This window comes from Leuresthes tenuis, unplaced genomic scaffold (genome assembly GCF_036924035.1).
Source record: "Leuresthes tenuis unplaced genomic scaffold, fLeuTen1.0.hap1 SCAF_16, whole genome shotgun sequence".
Classification (NCBI taxonomy): Eukaryota; Metazoa; Chordata; class Actinopteri; order Atheriniformes; family Atherinopsidae; genus Leuresthes; species Leuresthes tenuis.
Genome location: NW_027325370.1, coordinates 10,362,434 through 10,377,450, shown reverse-complemented (window position 1 = coordinate 10,377,450; position 15,017 = coordinate 10,362,434). Strand labels below are relative to the sequence as shown.

The 15,017-nt window shown below is 38.1% G+C and overlaps 2 protein-coding genes across 6 annotated transcripts in view; one reads left to right on the top strand and one right to left on the bottom strand.

Annotated features, from left to right (window-relative positions):
- Positions 1 to 12,001, top strand: part of LOC140271997 (band 4.1-like protein 1) — a 40,997-nt gene extending 28,996 nt beyond the window's left edge. For 2 of the 5 annotated variants that reach the window (XM_072367295.1, XM_072367296.1), the window contains 11 exons: positions 53 to 82; positions 681 to 836; positions 2,082 to 3,080; positions 4,156 to 4,206; positions 6,014 to 6,415; positions 7,613 to 7,831; positions 7,933 to 7,992; positions 8,211 to 8,300; positions 8,412 to 8,492; positions 8,832 to 8,948; positions 9,054 to 12,001. In XM_072367295.1, the coding sequence (XP_072223396.1) occupies positions 53 to 82; positions 681 to 836; positions 2,082 to 3,080; positions 4,156 to 4,206; positions 6,014 to 6,415; positions 7,613 to 7,831; positions 7,933 to 7,992; positions 8,211 to 8,300; positions 8,412 to 8,492; positions 8,832 to 8,948 (2,205 nt within the window). In that variant the 3' untranslated portion in view covers positions 9,054 to 12,001. The remainder of the gene's footprint in view (positions 1 to 52; positions 83 to 680; positions 837 to 2,081; positions 3,081 to 4,155; positions 4,207 to 6,013; positions 6,416 to 7,612; positions 7,832 to 7,932; positions 7,993 to 8,210; positions 8,301 to 8,411; positions 8,493 to 8,831; positions 8,949 to 9,053) is intronic. The other 3 variants (XM_072367298.1, XM_072367297.1, XM_072367299.1) reach the window with 2 other exon arrangements.
- Positions 12,002 to 13,273: 1,272 nt separating this feature from the next.
- The window catches only part of cntn3a.1 (contactin 3a, tandem duplicate 1), an 83,757-nt gene continuing 82,013 nt past the window's right edge, over positions 13,274 to 15,017 (bottom strand). Inside the window, exon 23 of the mRNA XM_072367491.1 lies at positions 13,274 to 14,693. Within this exon, the coding sequence (XP_072223592.1) occupies positions 14,602 to 14,693 (92 nt within the window). The 3' untranslated portion in view covers positions 13,274 to 14,601. The remainder of the gene's footprint in view (positions 14,694 to 15,017) is intronic.

The window sequence follows — 15,017 nt, the reverse complement described above, 5'->3', positions numbered from 1 at the left end:
TCCTGCTTTGCTCAAAACCGTTCACTTCATCTCACCTCATCTGTTGGACAAGGATCTGGTCCCTCTTCGACCCAAACAGGAGGTACTGCTTGTGCTCTTTTTGGCATGTGCTGTGTATGAACCTCACTAGGTGTTTAGTGTTGTCTTATTCATATCTGCACCCATCCTTTACTGTTAGAACACAGACAAAACAAAAGATAACAAAAAAACTACTGAGACTAGTTACACTAGTTAAAGTTAGAGTCTCCATTTGTTGTGTAGCTATTGATTGGTGAACTACCAACTGATTGGTATCTACCAGAGACAGTTAGGTGCTCACTAAGACAGTTTGCCAGTGTTCATTTATTGAAATGTTTAAGATGCATTTTTATAATTTGTCCCCATCATAGTAAGATTGTTAAACCTCCAGCTTTCTAACTAAATTTATTTTCTTCTGCAATGCAGTAAAGTAGAAATGAAATAAAAATGTCCATCATTCTTATGGTTTCTGTGGACGACGCTACAATAAGGTCAATATCCATCTCTGGTGATATTATATTGTCCCTCCATGTGTGCAGCATCTTATTCATTTTCAACAAAGTAGAATTCTAAAAACAGCTCTAACATGATGTAAAATTAGCAGCAGATTTTTCAACTTCTGTTATTTTCCGTTCCCGATGTTCCCTTTACTGTGTGAGTAGCAGTTCTTGGATAAGCCAGAGGATGTTTTACAAAAGCACCAGGCCAGTATCAATGAGCTGAAGAGGGCTTTGAAGCAACCTAATAGCAAGATGGCCCAGAGGGAGAAGCGCCTCTCCTCAGCAACTCCTCCAGGAGGAACCCCTGAACGGAAATCAGTAAGAATTTGATCATGTTTATCTTTCTTCCTGTACTGCCATTATTTTTCTTTAGTATTAACATTTGGATCATTTCCTGCTAACTCACAAAGTGTCCCAGTTCATGTGATGCTGCTTTGCAAATGTTTTTACCATCTTGCTCTCATCTACCTAATTTTGTCTTGCATTAAAAATATACTGCCACAGGTCTAGTCAGTTTCTAACCTAAAGTTGTAGTTTTCAGTGTGCTTTTCACCGTCTGTAAGATTATATATACAGTACAGAGGTTTCATTTAATTAATTTAATTTTGTTCTTTGTTTACTTCATTATGTATGACGTTTATTGGGAAATTAACACAATCCCATCAGCCCTGCCATAGATTCTACTTTAAGTTTTGTCTATGAGAAAAAATCTATTGTTATTGGGAACGGATAGTATTACTGAAAGTAATATTGCAGCCACTGAGAAGTATAAACTATATGCCTCTTACTAGCTGGAGGTAATACTATTTTTGTAATACTATTTAAGTTTTGTATTCAGTCAATAGCAACTTCCCAAAATAAATTTTGAATATCTATATATAATCCTTTTGGCAAAAATAAACAAAGTTTTTTTTTTTTTAAATGTATTCATTTATCTTTTTGACTCAGTTATTATATTTAGTTAAATCTGTGTCAGCCAGTTTTTTCATGCAGGCTCAAATAACCTCTTGCTACTTCAGCATCGACATTAGGCCTGATGTCTGTTCAGAACAACAATTCAGTTGAAAGGGAATGAAAACTAATAAGGACACAATAATTAGTTTACTGTAAAATATTTCATTTACTTGTGGGTGCAAATTCATACTTAGGGCATCAAGAATATTCAGTGCAAATTTTAAATCAGTCCAGTGAAATAAAAGCTACTGAAGCTATTGAAAATAAAATTTAGCTCAGTTAAAAAAAAAGATAAACTAAATTAAACTAGAGATTTAATACTTTCATTCATGTTCAATGTCCCTTGAACTTTATCAAGAAAGTCTATGACATGAATTGGGAGGGTTTGATGAGTTGCCATGGAATCTTTCATTCTTTTTTCAAAATTATGATTTCACTGTTTCAAAGCACAATGCAAACATCTACAAAGTTTACGCAGTTAAAGGTCCTCCAGTGAGTTATTTTCCTTACTATTCATATGGTAATGATTTAGGTTTACAATAATGTCACACATGGAATATCACTTTATCTAGTTAGGCTAATACAATTGTCTACTCTATGTCAACATAGGCAACCAGTGATGCCAAATTGATTGACAAGCAGGATGCTTATGAGGGAACAATGGATTCTTACTCTAAAGGAGAAAAGAATAAGACCTCTTCAGAGGGTGATACATATACAGCCACATCTTGGACTGAAGCAATTGTGAATAATTGCCAAACATCATGGGAACCTTCGAGAAGTAGACTTGGAACATCTGTAATTACCGGAGCTGGAGTGAGGGATAAGAACGAGATGGATGTTACATTAACAACTAATGGGCATCATGATTCTGTATTAGCAAGGAATGCATTTCACGAAAATGGACATGGTTCACCACCCGACAAACTGATGAGTGACTTGAACAAAGATATAAGGTATTATCAGTATGGTCATAGAGAGAGAGTCGAGAACTTTGAAACTCAAGTGGCCGTTGATTCTTTCCTTAAGGGTGACAAACCCAAAGGTGAGACTGATACAAGCCAATGTGAGGTTTGGAAAATAAAAGACCCAAGCCCCATGAGAGAGAAGGATTGCAACAAAACTGGGAGCGCACATTCAGAAGTCACAAAAATAGTTCCTCTAAAGCCACAGAGATCAAAGAAATCTTTGAATAAGGAGAACAAAGATATTGTAAATCCTCAGACTCAGAGCCAGTCTGTCAGAAGCACCTCTGGTGCAGCTGGGGATGTGCAAATGACAAAGTCATGCTGTGAATCAAGAAGAAGACTGGATGATAATGCTGTACTGCAATCTGCAGTGTTGTATCAGCAGCAAACACAACTTCACCAACAGATTAAGAATGAGTCGTTTGCACAGCAAGAGCTCAGAGACTGCAGGGATACAAAACGAGCCGGTGTTCTACATGAAGATCATTTTCAGCTCATGTCAGAGTTTAGCTCAAAGTTTCCAACAGCTCCCCCTCGCACTCTCCCTCTGAAAACACAATGGTCCCGAGACAGGCCAAGCAACATGGACAGTAGCCACATCCACTACAGGACTCAAGAAACAGCCAAGAGGAAGCAAGCGGTAAACCATCTGCCCCCTAACCTGTTTGTGCATCATCGGAAAGTAAAACATTGCATGAGCTTCAGGCGATGCCGTGCAGATCTTGTTTTTGCCATCTAGAAACAAAAACATTGTGCACACATATACTTTAAAACTCATGTGGCTTTTTATGAGAAAGCAAAAGTTCACGATCCTTCGCATCGCACCATTGACCAACTCAATTCACGTCCATGGCCCTGGGAGCATTTTGCTTTCCCTCGTTTCCTCCACAAAGCTTGACATCTGCTTGGCCATTTCAGAACGCTGTGGGCCTTTAAGCAAAGTTCCCATTGCTTAAGCTTCAGGCGTCTTCTTTATCCCACCTCAACTTGTCACCTTAACACCTGGTCTCTCCTTCCAACATCCTCACAGAATAAAGGTGGCCGCTGTTGCAAGGAGCGCAAGACCTTTTCACCATTTTTCTTTGAAACCTCTTTTTCCACATAATTTGAATCTCTCTTGTAAATGGCTGTGAAGGGCATTTAAACCAAATGTTCAACCTTGGCACCTCTGTAGCAGTAGCAGAAAATGAAAAAGGCAATTAAAAGTAATCACAGGCTACAGAGCTGCCAAACCTCTTCAGGGTTGAGGCATTCATACGCTGCATTTCCGAATATGAATACCTCCCTTCTGTAAGGGATTTTGAAAAACCTTCCAGTGCATGGCATTACCATTGCACTTCCAGTCATTTTTAATGATGTCAGCCTGTGAATTTTACCCAATGTGCATGCATCCAGCAGCAGCCTTTTGCATTAGATTGTATTCTCAGATGAAGGACTTTATGAGGGAATTGTGTGTTCATGTTTTTAAAGAAACTTTCCTTTCAGTAAAAAATAGGAGTTATTTGGAAAGCTGTGAGTGGAGAACATTGTCACATTTGTATTTTAATCTTTGTCTTTAATTATTCTGTAAACCATGTTGTGCTACGAATTAAATTACGTATTAAAGGAAAAGAAAAAAAGCTTCAGCGTTCCATACTTTCGTTTTTTCTGCATATACACATCTTTGATCGGTTGTACTTGAATTTTTTCCTGTTGTTTGCTTTGCTTTTCTATAGGAGACACCTCCCACACCTGCGATCCATGAGGAGCCTTTCAGCGAAGCTTCAGTGAGTCATTGCTCAGCTCCTGTCTTATTTATTTAGTTTCAGCTACAGACATGAGTAGACAAGGTATTATTTTGAACTCGTAGGAATATTTAGATTATATTATTGATTTTTAGAATGCTCAGAAAACTTAATTTCAGTGGAGATTAGAAATAAACTCATAACTGCCATTTCGTTGAATACTCTCTGGAAATTCTTATTCTAGTCAGACAAGGAAAAGCAACTAAAGTTCAAGACTAAGTATCTTAAACTCCAAAAGCAATCTACAACTGAATTTCAGATACGAATTGAAAGATTGCATTCAGGGTCTGAAATTTTAGCACTAACCAAAATGACCAAAATCATCAACAAATTTTCAATCAAGTCTTACATGTAAATAAAATAGATACCAGTTAAATACACAAGGCAGAAAAAAGGAACCTGATTATTGGTAAAACAACCAGACCTTCTATATCTGGGAGGAAGTGAGCCTTAGCTTTCACTATCTGGTGTTGCTATCTTTAGCAGCAATAAGTTAAACTTAACGTTTGTCATGACTGCTGTTGAATCCTGCAAATCAGCTTGGAAGCTTAGCCAACCTCTCTGTACAGAATCACTTTAACTCTTGGTTGTCAGTGGGTTTTCTCACATGAAATCCGCTGGTCATTTTAAAACAATTTTAACTGGATTAAGGACTTTGTCTCATCCATTCCAAAACACAATCTCTGTTATTTTTTTTACTATGCTTTGGTAGAACAACTTGTTCTTTTAGGTCTGCTGGCTTATTGCATGACCTTTTCATTTTTTAGTGGCAAGGGAAATTTTATTGAAGAAGCACATTTCTTTCTTAGGAAAGACATTAAGATGTGAGAATAACAAGCAGCACAAGAAAATAATAGTTTAAAGTGAAATTCAGAATTCTCATTCAGCAAAACATCTAAGCAGTATATATCCAATTGTCCAATAATTATGTAGCAATGCAAACCCCAGAAAACACAAGAGTAAAAGCATGTGTAACAGACAGTACAAGTAGTAAAAGTACAGTTTAGATACATGTGTGAATTGATATAACTGATAATAATAATATTGGCAAGCTGCACTGTTACTAGCCGCAAAAAAGCTGACCCAATTATGATACAAATGCTATGTATCACAGATGGGATAAAGTTCTTGTGCCAGAAGGAAATCGTCTTCTTTCTGCAAACATCATGTCTCATATTTAGATAAAAGAAAAAGAAATCATTCTTTCAGTCTCAGCTTTGCTTTTTTAACAGCCACTGACTTATTCATGTGATTGACTGGCGGCAATGTTCTTTTTGGGGAGCAGCAGCTTGGTCCTTACAGCGTTGTTATACAAACCACTGTTGTTCAGTGTTCTGCTGATCATCAAAGTCATGAAAATTAACATCGGCCAACAAGAGAGAGGCCTGTCATTGTTTAGAAGTCACCTTGGGGGCCTTTGTGACTATTACAAAATTAGTTTTTGGAGTGATCTCTGTTGGCTAAACACTCTTCGGGACGATAACAGTGGTTGGTTTCTGATTATGGATTGTTTGTACCATGACAAACCTCAAATGTTTTCTGTAGGTCAGACTTTGATAGATCCCAATTCATCATGAAAGACAGTTTGTCCACTTACACATGCTTGTCATCTAACTGACTGAAAACAGCAGACTAACTTTAATTTCACATTGCTTATCCGAGCTGTTCACATACTTTTGATACTAACGGATGTGTTTTTGTATATATCATTTATGTATTGTTCAAAATTTTTTTTTTTTTTATGTAAATACATACAGTCTGTATAAATGATCAGTCTTCTTCTCTGTAGAGGGAACCGTGGGAAAGACGTCTGGGCTCTGTATCCGAGGATGATCAGGATCATGAGACCCTGTACCTAAAGGAAACCCACCTGGGCATTGAGCGAAAATGTTCCAGCATCACAGTTAGTTCTACATCCAGCCTGGAGGCCGAAGTAGATTTCACTGTCCTCACAGACCTGCACACAGGCATGGAGGAGTTCTCCAGAGGTATGACAGAGCTAGGAGAGAGGGATCTGTCGCCTGATCGGGGACTGTGCCTGGGCATCGACTTCCTTCAGCAGCAGGGCCCTTCTGAACCGCCTCCTCCCTCAGTGTCCGCTCCTCTGTCCAGAGGAGCCAGCAGCAGTCCTCCAGTCAAACCTGTACAGCCTGAAGAAATCCGGCCAGAGGTGAAGCGGCCCGATGGGCAGGTAGAACAAAGTTTTCACATCAACAGAAAGTATTTAGAGGATTTTGCTTGCTCCAGTTGATTTTTTCTTTTTTTAGGCCACTGGGAAAACTGCAGTTTTGGGGAAACTCAAATTTGAGTTTTCTGAATGTTGTCTGAATGTTCCACAAAAAGTAGCAAGAAATCAACTCAGTTTAACCTCGGTTTATTCATATTGTGGCAATTCACAAGTAAATTATCTTGGGCCCCTCTCCAGAATAAAACAAACAAGATCAATTCGAATTCAGTTAAGTCCAATTCAAGTTCAATTCACTTTCATATAGTCCATTTTAGTATAATTGTATTTATAGAATTCCAACTCTAGCTGTGAAAATCGCATCAAATCTCCAGTTCAATTCAATCCCAATTATTCAAGTGTTTTATATATATATATATATATTTATATATATATATATATATATATATATATATATATATATATATGCTTTTGTGTATTATAGTGTTTGCCTTCTTAAGGAACAGTGAAGCACGATTGATTGTTGCTGGTAATTTATTAGCAGTATTGCACAGGCTACTGTGGGCTGTAGCCAATGCCGAAAACAACAAACTTTTGTGATTAGCCACTAGTACCTCTAACATCAGCTCACATACAGGCTCATCGTTTTTCTTCACACACGCACAAGGGAAAACACGAACAGGACGCCTCTCTTACTTCCTGTCAGTCACTTAATCAGTGACTGTCATAATTCACTGCACTGATTGACAGATTAGGGTTAATTCGTTATAATACGTTAAACTCCTGTAGAAGCATGTGAGGCAAATAAATAACTGCATCTCCTGAGTCCCCCCCCCCCCCCCCCCCCATTAAAACTTTGCACCTCTTTTTAGTGCCAAAAAGTGATAACAGGCTGCCAAGAAGATCTGTTGATGACTTCATTCTAGTTTTGTGTACAAGCTCTGGTTTGCCTTAATTTTGAAAAATTATAATCCAAAGGGCATTGTGTTTTATTTTTTTCAGTATTTTTTTGTAAATAATTTAGGAAAGAAGCAGGTAGAAAACAGTGCGTGCAGTTTTCATTTTGAATATATATTTTAAAAGATTAAATATCAGCCTTAAATACTGAACTGAAGACTAGTTCAAAAGATTGATTGATTCTTTCAGGCAATTTAAGAAAAATAAAATAAAATCATCAAAAGCCTTTTTTTTTTTCCTCTTTAGCCCGTTGTCCCCAAAAAACCAAAGAGGTCAGTGCCAGTGTCATCATCAGTGGACAGAGATCAGTCACACAAAGAGACCAGTCGTATCTCTGCTGCACCTCTGAGCAGAGAAGCCAGCGATGTCATGCCCACTCCAGCAGTGAGAAAAACTGACATCAGAACAGAGACTCAGCCCAACGGGTCAGAGGTCACCACCACTATTGTGGAGTTCACAGATCAGGTTAGTTTCGTACTCAAATCCCGATACTGCTGTCCAGTTATGAAGCTATATGCTTGCTGTTCTGAATAAAACCAGTAACATCCTCACCCTTTCTCTTTTAGGATCATGGTATCACTGGCCTAAGTGAAGTTTCTTACTCTACGAGACAGAGTGTATCCCCTGTGAGTACATTCAGGTGGATCTCTCCAAATTTAACTCAACCTGCAGCCGTCTCCATCCAGCTCTCCAGAGCTTAAACCTACTTACAAAGACCAGACATGAACTCATAAAAATGTTCCTCGACTGAATGTCCTAAAATTAGCACTGTTTGTATTATACTCTATAATGATATGTGCATGTGTTTCTTTGCCTAATGCTTCCAGCTGTTCTGCTTTATCAGGTTCACAAAGGCAGTCTTGGGAGGGAGACATCAGGGTCACCTATCCTCGTCACTGAAAATGTTACCTCAGCAACCACTCAAGTCACAAAGGTAGAGAGGCTTAAATATAACTTACAAAGAAAATGTGATAAAGTCTTTGTGACCCAGGGCCGTACGGTTCACATCTTCTAAATGTAAGTTCTACTTAACTCTGTGTTGCAGACGGTGAAAGGAGGATACTCAGAGACGAGGATCGAGAAGAGAATCATAATCACAGGAGATGATGACGTAGACCAGGAACAGGTGAGACATGGACAAATTAGCTATGAGTGAAACAATCAAGTCAAAACCAGTCAACAGAGTAGGAAAACCACATAAGCAAAGGCAGACTAATGACTCGTGTTTAGGTCGAGCTTTCAGGGAAGTTAGGTTTTGTCAGGTTGCTGATATTTTTTTTCAGTAATCAGCAAAACATCTTATCACTTCAGCTCTATTTTTCTTTTAATTAATATCAGAATATTGCACAGAAACCTTTATGAGCATTTAGACAGGAGCTGAAAAAGATATGTGAAGCTATAAAGGTTTAACCAGTTGTTCTTGTGATTCATTTAATACAAGATAACGCTGACTCTGTCCTTGCAGGCTCTCGCTATTGCAATACAGGAAGCCAAGCAGCAGCATCCAGACATGCAGGTGACAAAGGCCGTTGTTGTCAGGGAAACAGAATCATCCACTGAGGATCGATACGGGGCATCATAGGTACAGCTGGCATCTTAGCTCCCTGTTACCTCTCCTTCACTTAGGCTCTATCAGCCTTTGAGCTTCACTGATTCTGGCTGACTAACTCCTCTTTCGTCTGTGCAGTCTCTTTTTGCTGAGACGAGAGTGCCCCCCTTTGGAACAGAAGTGTCACTACTTGACCTGAAATTGCCGCCCACCTTCCCTACTGATAAGATGACTGCCAGCGACGCTCTGAGGGAGCCTCTTGTGCAAGTTTGTGCTGAAACAGGACTCTTTTCACATTCTAACATTTCATTCAGATATTTCCCTTTTGAAAACAGACGTGCTCAGTGGAGTGGTTTCACAGTGAAGCTGGAAAAAAAAAAGCAAACGACATTCATGTTTTTCAACTGGTTGATAACATGCCACCATACATCCAAACACCTATAACTAAATCAAATACAAAATCCAACTAAATTCCCTGCAGTCCTCTCAGGGCCTCTATATTAAAACCACTTGCTCAAGTATTCCTCAATGGTGCAAGGGGATGCCTGTAGATAGGATTTCTTTTGATAATCTGTATGCTCATTTGCTGTGGAATATTCCAAGGTTATATGTCATGATGTCACCCATCCCATGCAGAAGGCATCGTCTGGGAAATTAGGAATATGAGTGTCTTGTTAGTTTTTGATGTGTGTACTGAACAAAAGTGGCTGGAGAAACTTGCTGTGTGTGTTTCCATTGTTGATGACAAAAAAAAGTGTAGCTCCATTACTATTAAAGCATCCAATGATGGACGGTTTAGTGAGAGCAAAAGAAATCCTGTGTTTAAGTTTCCCTCCTGCATAGCCATTCAATTGAGCTTGGTTCTACTCCATCACGCTGAATGATAAAGGTGTACTGATTAGAGAGGATAGAGCATTGTTTTTTCAGCCAGTGTGATCATTATTCTTCCCTCATCTTAATATTTCCTCTGTTCAGTGTTTCACATTGATGTGTGGGTGGCAAGTATGCAAGGGTATGCATATACTGTAGGTGATATTAGGAGCTGTTAATACACAGTGTGCCTGTTGTATTCATTCAAAAGCAGTGGCCATGTAGTTTCTGAGCATGCTGATGTTTCAGAATGAGCCCAGTTTCTCTCCTCTCCCAGTCTTTAGATATGCTTTCAGAAGTCAGCTGGATGTAATGCCACTTTGCTATTTTGTGCATTAAATACATAGAGTAGGCTTACACCCCAATTGTATCAGTAAATGTAGTATTTGAAACAACACTTGCATGATAATTTCTTGCATTATCTGAGTGTCATAGAGTTAAATGGATGTTGACCTAGAAGAAGGCTGACTACGTCCAGAATCATGACAGAGACACCATTGACAAAACACAAAGCTGTAAAGTCTGACTGATGAAAGGCAATTAAGCTTCCTGAGAGGATAAACAAAAAAAGAATATTAATTTGAAAACTATTGCAAATTTTATGTACAATATATGATCAGTATCATTCATCCCAAGACTACGGTACTTATTTACTTTTGTTTTAACCTTTAACACTTGCATCTCACTTTGGGCCACTGGTGCTGTACTATATATCTGAACATATCAGTTAGCTTTTTTAATTTTATCTGTACCTGAAGGAACATTAAATATTCTGCTGTGTTTACTGATTTTCTGTTTTTTTCATTGTTGTTCATTTACAACTAATTTGTCATTTTTCAAGCTATCATGCTGAAATAGTATTACATATGAGAGCCTTTCCTGCACTCTTTCATGTAAAATACATTGTTATAAATGAAAAAAAAAGAGTAGGAACTTTTAGCTATGTGGGATTTAGTACATCAATGTTAGAGGGATTCCACATAAAACGTGCCAATTAAGGCCAATTAGAATTCAAATTGTACAAACGCTGGTTTTGTATGTAATAACTTTATATGAACTACTTTTGATTACAAAAGTGCCAGAGAGTCAAATACATAAACTTGACATGACGAGGATTCTTTGTAACCTTTTAAAAAAAGTAGCACTTACAATTGCAAAAGTCATATTTTATATTTAAATTAATTCATGCAGCATTGATTAATTCATTTGATTGAAAAATAAAGAACAACGTTGCAAACAGTCATGTCAGGTTTATGAAGGTAATACTGAGGTATAAGTTTGGCTTCCAGACACTAAATAAACCTTACAGTTATTGTTCAAATGTGTAATGTAACTCCTGTTGTGCTTCAGATTTTGGTTCAAAATCCTTTAAAGTGATGGTTATTCATGGATGTGGGTGTCAAACTGGAAGACTAAAGGAAAAAAAATACAATCACGCATTCCTTGTACTGTTTATTTGGTGCCGTTTGTTGGATTGTAAAAATGTGAAGTAGTTAACGGTTCTGGGCTTGATGCACTCTAGAGGGCACCACTTACCTAAAAGAAGCGAGCTTTGCATCAGCATCAAGCAAACCCAGCTGAAATTCTTCTCACCATCCTTCATTAAGGAGCAAAATAATGCAAATGCTTCTTGGATCAACCTGTAAGGACAAACCTCCGATCGTACATCAAGAAAAGGCTCATGGAAATTTGCCAAATAGTAACCAGACTGATACTAGATACTATGTCAAAGTCCGATTGGACGACCTGTGGTTGACCCTTAAACATCTCCGCCTCCGCTTCATCTCTTCTGCTCTGCTGCTCTCCATTGCTTGGTGCTGTGTCTTTGCTGTACATTGTACTTGCATTTCTTCAAAAATCAATAAAGACAAGAGAAAATGATCAAGAAGGGAATCCCTCTGCTTGGGCTATGTAACATGCTTGTTCCTAATGAATTGTATGTATGTATGTTTGTGTATAGCTGTCCTGAAAGACATTGATTAAGCATAGCTCCTGAAGCTTTTATTAATGAAGAAAAGTAGATTTTAGGTTTCTTGTGGATGACAATTTGCACTGCTTGGAAAATGTTACACTGTGGGATACATGAATTAGTTTCATAAATGGTGCCTGTTTAAGTTTTAATCATTCCACAGCCACTTAGTTTTGAAAAACTACTGTTTATGCAATGGTTAAATGTTAAGCATTTTAGCTAAGAGAAAGGAATAATAAATACTCAAATGGATTAAAAATGACAAGTTGTGCATTAATACTTGAACTTAAGGTGAAATGTTTCAATGTGACATTACTCTTCTGTGTGTTGTTAGTGATGTGCCGTGTCTACTTTCTGTCCCTAACAACACATTTATTCAATTCAGCACAGCTAATACAAATTTAAAGCATATTGTTTAAGGAACATTCTGCATTAATGCTCTCGTCCAAGAAAGTAATGAACGTGCTGTTTTCACATTCCAGGTACTGACCGATTTGAGCAGTTATTTGTAAAATCACCGAGCAAACATCACTGTTCGTCTCTATTACAGATGTGATTTCAAACAGGAGCGTGGTCACAGACTATGACAAAAAGCATTAAACTAAATTAACAGAAGGGTTTAAGGAGATTAAAATGAATATTCTGGCTTTGCCAAATCAAGTCATGATTTTAAATAGAACAGAAAACCGCAGCTTGGCTTGACATGAGCGTTTCATGCCATCATCATACATTTATAAAAAAAAAAAAAGAAAAAAAAAAAGCATTCCCCTGTCTGTGTTGGACACACATCATGGTTAAGGTTAGGGCTGCAGCTCCCATTGACTCAGACCAAGTGCTAATCAACAACAAGGCAAGCTTTTTCTCAATACCCTATATAAAATCAGACAATTCGGGTTCTCTCGCAGGTTTGATATAAGTTCTTCTGACTGTGTATGTAGTTAATAAGTTGATTAAGTAATACAAACTGAAAGAAACTGATTTTCAGGCTGTTTATCTTTACAGCAAAATTCCAGCTGCTTACCGTACTTTTTATGTCTGAGCTTAATATCAAGTTACATAAAACTATTGATTTACGAGGTGAGTACTAAAAATTTTAAATATATCAATTTTCTCAGCTTATTCTAGGTAAAAACACTCACTCCTAAGCTCAATTTAGAATCACTAATGAATCCAACAGTCAGGTTTTTTGTCAGTGGAAGGAAACTGGAGTACCCGGAGAGAACCCCACAAGCATGGGAAGAACAAACTCCACACAGAAGGGCCAAACTCGTAGCTTTTGCTGTGAGGTGACAGTGCTATCGACCACACCACCATGCAGCCCAGGGCTGAAAACTAGCCTTAAGTGAATCAAGGCTTTTTATGTCAAACTGAAATTTCAGAGGACTCAGAGTTAGAAAAGTGAAATTTTTACAAACATGTTTAAAAGCTTAACCTGAACTTGCATGGTCTGATGAAACATGGCACTTGGATTTTAAGTTACACATACTTTGGGGCACTTGTAAAATGAAGACAAATGAGGAAAGTGGCATTATCTTTATTAAAAGCAGGTTCAGACACCCTCAGCGAAGTACACACACTGACGAATCTCATGCCAAACAGCGACTGACAGTGAAATACTGTCCTTACTGTGTAATGAGCTATGTTAGAGAAGTCAGAAATCACTGTCACTTACTGTATTACAAGGCTCATCAGGAAGGACATGAGAGAAAAAGCCTGTTCATTCTGAGCCCAAAACACCCAAAGACATGATCGAGAAATTAGCAAAAGTTAAAAATGACGAGAGCCAAAATACAATATGGATAAACAGAAAAGGGAAAGGATAATAAATAAAACCTCTCTCGAGTAATAAAAATATGGATTCGAACTATAAGACTTAAGGCTCATCTGGGACCTGAGGATTTTATACATACGTGCCTTTGTCACACACTTGCCATGGATGAGGGAGGACGATAAGACTTTGATCATCAACACAGGTGAGCTGTTTACAATGGAAGGCATCCGGGATTGTACAGGCTTCCGTTTCATATGCTAAGTGGAGTGGAGCTGAACCTTTGTTGACGCCGTACCTTGGTTCTAGTCAGTTTCATGGCAACATGTAATGTCTAAAATAGGAATGAAATCCAGGCAAAGTTAGAAAGGTCCCAAATTCTGGTTTGTCACAAAGCAATGAGGATTAACACAAAGGTTTTTTTTTCTCCTATTTGTTTCTTTTTTTTTTTCTTCTTCTTTTTTTTCTTTTTTTGGTAGGAATAAGAAAGCACTGGTCTTCCTCCTCAGACAGTGCTGTTTCCTAAAAACAATCCAAAAAGAGCAGCTCTTCCTGTTTTTAAAGCAAGCTTAAATGCAACTTCTTCACATAAGCATCTAGTTCTTTTAGATCTCCTCAACTCCCACTAATAATAAAATCCAATCATCTAAGAAAGGTCCAGAAATACATACAGAACATATTCCATAGCCTTTGAACAGTACTCATACAGTCCCACTGAGAAAACACATACACGTCCTAGTGTATCCTCCAAGGTGAAAACCATATGAGATTATCCACTGGTTAGAAAGGAGGCAAGAAAATAAAGAAAGAAAAAATATTTTCAAAGAGACTGCAGTCAGTCGAGTCACAGTGTCCTTTCAGTTCCATAAAAGCAACTTCTGAAAGAGCCATTTCCTTTCAGTAACCACTTAAGAGAGGTGGAGGAAAAGAGTTTCCTCACAAAAAGCTCTTTGTAGAGAGAAGAGGAAAGAGACAGTTGGGTCGGGAAGGGAGCAGGTGGAAATGTGGCCGTCGGCCTTGTGTTGTCTTTGACCTGCTGTTTTTCCACTGAATAAGCAGCTGTAATGTCTGGATGTTTGTCATAGTATCACTCGGGCTGTGAGGATTAAGGCTGAAAGGTTTACCAAAGCCATTGCCGTGGAGTACGAGGCTGCTCCCGTAGCTGTGGAGCCTGAAAAACATAATCAAATCGGAATTCAACAGGTTTCTGTACTGGTTTTCCTTATGTATGGTGTGGTCCAGAAATATATGAAAAATGACCCGTTTCATTTAGTTTGAATGTACATGGACATGAGACTCTAAAATAAATAACCAGAGTACTTAAAATAAAACAAATAAAAAAATACAATCAACAGAAATAAGAGGCACGTGGTGTGAATACATATCTGCATCAATAGATGGCAGTAGTACGACTCAGTTATTGATGCTGTTAAAGTGCCGGACAAGTGAGGCAGGCGCAGAAAAAGACATATTTTGATAAAAGGGAACATCCACT